The sequence below is a fragment of the Diospyros lotus genome, chromosome 7, assembly GCF_014633365.1.
Source record: "Diospyros lotus cultivar Yz01 chromosome 7, ASM1463336v1, whole genome shotgun sequence".
Taxonomy (NCBI): Eukaryota; Viridiplantae; Streptophyta; class Magnoliopsida; order Ericales; family Ebenaceae; genus Diospyros; species Diospyros lotus.
Genome location: NC_068344.1, coordinates 35,054,111 through 35,059,247, shown reverse-complemented (window position 1 = coordinate 35,059,247; position 5,137 = coordinate 35,054,111). Strand labels below are relative to the sequence as shown.

General features: G+C 38.6%; 1 protein-coding gene across 1 annotated transcript; it reads right to left on the bottom strand.

Annotated features, from left to right (window-relative positions):
• Positions 1 to 2,970: 2,970 nt before the first annotated feature.
• Positions 2,971 to 3,393, bottom strand: LOC127805709 (uncharacterized). The gene has a single exon (XM_052342461.1). It carries the CDS (start codon positions 3,391 to 3,393, stop codon positions 2,971 to 2,973), a length of 423 nt encoding a protein of 140 aa, XP_052198421.1.
• Positions 3,394 to 5,137: the final 1,744 nt, after the last annotated feature.

The following is a 5,137-nucleotide window of genomic DNA, read 5'->3' as shown; positions in this document are numbered from 1 at the left end:
AAGAAAGGACTAATTACGCTAATACCCCTGGTTTTTAGGTAAATTACACTTTTACCCGAATCTCAATATTTACGATTTTGCCACTGGCTCAAAAACTGAACCTTTGTCTCAAGGCTTCTATAATCCCTTGAAAGGACATATTTCCTCAAGTATTAGAAGCTAAAATAAAATCCCAAGTATTACATTATATTTCAGTTTAAAAATCTTGGGCGTTACAATCTACCCTCCTAAAACAATTTTCGTCCTCGAAAATTTACCTTACTTCTCGTCATCAAACAGCTGGGGATATTTGGATCGCATATCGTCCTCGCGCTCCCATGTTGCTTCTTTGACTGAATGATGTTTCCATAACACCTTGACCAATGGTATATCTTTATTGCGAAGCCTTCTTACCTCCCGAGTAACAATGCTTATTGGTGCCTCCTCATATTTCAGGTCTTGCTGTATCTCTAATGGTTGATGCTTTATTACATGGGTTGGGTCGGGGACATACTTTCTGAGCATTGATATGTGGAAAACATCATGTACTGCTGAGAGATCTGGTGGTAAGGCTAGCTAATAAGCAACGTTCCCAACCCGCTTTAAGATCTCAAACGGGCCTATAAATCGAGGTCTAAGCTTTCCTTTCTTCCCAAACCGTAAAACTCCTTTTATGGGTGTAACTTTTAAGAATACCTTATCACCAATGGAAAACTCCAAATCCCTTCTTCTTTTATCTACATAGTTTTTCTGTCTATCTTGAGCCTTCTTCATACTATCTTTGATCCTTTCAATGGCTTGTACAGTTTGTTCCACAATCTCTGGACCCAAAATCTTCCGCTCGCCAACTTCATTCCAATGAACAGGTGATCTGCATTTCCTTCCATATAGCGCCTCATAGGGTGCCATGCCAATAGATGCATGGTGACTATTGTTGTATGCGAATTCAAATAATGGTAGATGTTTCTCCCAATGTCCACCAAATTCTAGGGTACAAATACGAAGCATATCCTCTAAAGTTTGTATTGTCCTTTCAGATTGTCCATCTGTCTGAGGATGAAAAGCTGTACTAAAACTCAATTTGGTTCCCATGGCTCTGTGTAAGCTCTTCCAAAAGTTAGATGTGAATCTCGGGTCCCTATCCGATACAATGGAAACTGGAACACCATGTAGTCTTACTATTTCCTTAACATACAGTCGTGCAAGCTGATCCATTGTAAATGTCATCCGAATAGGTAAGAAGTGAGTTGATTTGGTAAGTCGATCCACGATCACCCAAATAGCCTCATGTCCTGTTACTGATTTTGGAAATCCTACAACAAAGTCCATCGTCACATGTTCCCATTTCCATTCTGGAACCTCCAATGGTTGCAGTAACCCTGCTGGTCGTTGGTGCTCAGCTTTCACCTGCTGACATATCAAACACTTCTCAACAAATTTAGCTATGTCTTCTTTCATATTCCTCCACCAAAACACTGCCTTTAGGTCACGATACATCTTTGTACTTCCAGGATGTACAGAATAAGGAGTGGAGTGGGCTTCTTCTAGAATTTCTTGCCTTAGTTCCTCAAAGTTTGGCACACACAGTCTCCCTTGGTAGTAGAGTGTGTCATCACTAGCTATTGTGAAGTCCTTCCGCTTCTTAGTGCTAACCTCAGCTTTGATGTATTCAAAGAATTGGTCTCCCTTCTGATGGCTCTTAATCCGATCACGGAGAGTCTGTCGAACAGAGAGTGTTGCCATACGAGCATTAGAATTAGATGGCGTAGCAACAAACTCGAGGCTTAACCTCTCAAACTCCTTCCACAAAGGCTTTTGTGCTGTCAAAGCTGCTACTTGGCTCATTTTCTTTCTACTCAAGGCGTCCGCCACCACGTTTGCTTTGCCGGGGTGGTAGTGGATTTCACAATCATAATCCTTCACTAATTCCAGCCATCTCCTTTGCCTCATATTTAACTCTTTTTGTGTGAAGATGTACTTAAGGCTCTTATGATCGGTATAGATATCGCATTTACCTCCGTATAGATAGTGTCTCCAGATTTTCAAGGCATGCACTACTGCAGCAAGTTCTAGGTCATGTGTAGGATAGTTTTGCTCATAAGGCTTCAACTGCCTTGATGTATATGCAACTACCTTACCTTTTTGCATCAATACGCATCCAATTCCTTGTTTGGATGCATCACTATAAATAATAAAATCTTCTGACCCTTCAGGAATAGTTAATACTGGCGCATTAACCAGCCTCTTCTTTAATTCTTCAAAACTAGTTTCACATTTCTCTATCTATTCAAACTTAGTACCTTTGCGAGTCAGCTACGTCAAAGGCCCTGCCAATTTGGAGAACCCTTTGATGAACCTCCTGTAGTATCCAGCTAAACCCAAAAAGCTGCGAACCTCATTTACATTGGTTGGTCTTGACCAATTTAATACCGCTTCTACCTTGCTGGGGTCCACTTCTATTCCTTGAGCTGTGACAACATGTCCAAGGAATACCACTCGCTCCAACCAAAACTCGCACTTCTTGAATTTTGCAAATAGCTTCTTTTCCTTCAAGATCCCTAAAACAACCCTCAAATGTTTTTCATGCTCTTCTTCACTTCGAGAATATACCAATATATCATCAATAAAGACGATGACAAATTTATCCAAGTACTCATAGAAAACTCGATTCATTAGGTCCATAAAAACTCCAGGCGCATTAGTCAAGCCAAAGGGCATGACTAAAAACTCATAATGACCATACCGAGTTCTGAAAGCTGTCTTTGAGATGTCACTAGATTTGATCCTCAACTGGTGATATCCTGACCTTAGATCAATCTTTGAGAATACTTGTGCACCTTGTAACTGATCAAATAAGTCCTCAATCCTGGGAAGAGGATACTTGTTCTTAATAGTAATCTTATTCAATTCTCGGTAATCGATGCACATCCTCGTTGATCCGTCTTTCTTCTTGACGAATAATACTACTGCTCCCCAGGGGGATACACTTGGTCAAATAAATCCTTTCCCCAATAGTTCCTCTAACTGGGTTTTCAACTCGTGTAGCTCCTTTGGTGCCATCCTGTAAGGAGCTTTAGAAATAGGTGCGGAACCGGGCACCAGATCAATAGTGAACTCTACTTCTCTTTCTGGTGGCATTTCAGTCAGGTCATCAGGGAAAACCTCTGAAAATTCCTTTACTACTTCAACGTCATTCACTGTTAATTCTTTTCCTCCCTTAACCACCACTGACATTAAGAATCCAATACATCCATCCGACAGTAATAGTTTCTTGGCTTTTAATGCTGAAATGACACGGGGAAGGTATTTTGTCTCAGCCACTGAAAGGCAAAGTTCTATCCCTTCAGGATACTTACAAACTATTTCCTTTTCAAAGCATAGAATGGTCGCATGGTGCTTGGAAAGCCAGTCCATTCCCAAAATCACATCGAATTCTTGCATATCTAAGACATATAAGGTTGTTTCTAAAAACTTTCCCTCGACCTCCACCTTAGCTGTTCTTACTACATGATTCGTGCTTAATTACGATTCATTTTGCAAGCTCTTCTTGATGGACTTGATTCCTAATTGCTTTCATTCTAATAAGCCTTTCCTAAACAAGTATTTCCGCTATAATCATGAACTCTTGAGTTTGGAGCAATATCACTAGCGAAAAACGCATACTAATTAATGACAATTAAGAATCATATCTCTCACATACTTATTCCAACATGAGCTTCATACGTGTGCATACATATAACAACATATGCTCATAAATATAGCTTGAGAGAATAACTGCATATCTAAGGGGGATATGACTTGCATAAGCATAGTATCCGTAAAGAATAAGCATAGCAATTCTTATAACTTACCCGGAGATCAGAAGCTTGAACGGGACGAGGTGGATTTTCATGTTTCCTTAAAAGCATTTCCTTAAAAATTTTACTAAAAGAAAAAAAAATAAAATTTTCTTTAAAAACAATTTGAGTCTACAGGAAAGTAAACTTTGCTCTGATACCACAATGTGACACCCGTAACTTACTTACATGCTTAATGATAATAATATTCATATAAAAATATTTGGAGCTTAAAACCAAAAATCATACTTCCTTTAAATTAAATAAAATACCAAGACATGCTTTATGGCATACATATAGGAAAAGATCAGAGTTCAACCCTAAAAACATTGTTTTCAAAAGAAAACTAAACTTAAGTTCTTGAAAATCCTTTTTAAACAAGCCACCGCGCTCCACGTCCATGTCCTGGTCTCCTCATTCATGCTCACCTGGGAGAGGGGGAAACATAAGGGGGGTGAGATTACGCAAATCTCAGTAAGTACAAGAGAACCATCATATGTATTTAAACAAGTCATGACATAACATAACATATCGTATGGAGACACGAGAGGTTCCACCAACTTGCAGGGGTAAGAACCCTCGTGCGTAGCGCTACCGAGCTCCGGTCCCGAAACTTGCGTGAACATAACATAACATGAGGGACCACATAACATAGTTCATAGTCATGCTTAAACATCATAAATAGTTCATAATGTACTTACCTTAACTTGGTTTGATGAGATTTGAATGCTGAATGCTTCACCTTTACAAAAAGCTCGAAACACTCCCGTCTAGCATGAATTTATCCCAACTTAGAATGAGGAAACTCTTGGCCATGAGCCCTATTTATAGGCTTGGAAACTTGGTCACCAAGTAAGTCACAATCATTTCAAATCTTTTCTAAATCTTTCAAGATATTCCAATCATTTCAAATCTTCTAAAATATTCTCTAATCATTCCATATCTTCTAAAATATTCTGCAATCATTCTTATCAAATCTTATCCAAATAAGATCTTATCAAATCTTATCCAAATCATATCAAATCTTATCCTTAAAGTCATCATGAGGCTTAATCTTTATCTCTAAAGTCATCATGAATACTTATCTTATCTCTAAAGTCATCATGAGCCTTCATCTTATCTCTAATATCATCATGAGGCTTCATCCTTATCTCTAAAATCATTTATAAGGCTTTTCTTGAATCTCCCAAATGCCCTTAGGAAAAATATTTCAAGAATTACACTTTGGCCCAAACTTTTCAGGTAATTGCACTTAGACCCTTTTCAACTTGGTCCCTAGGCCAATTTTTAATTGCATTTTAGTTCCCAAAGAAAGGACTAAT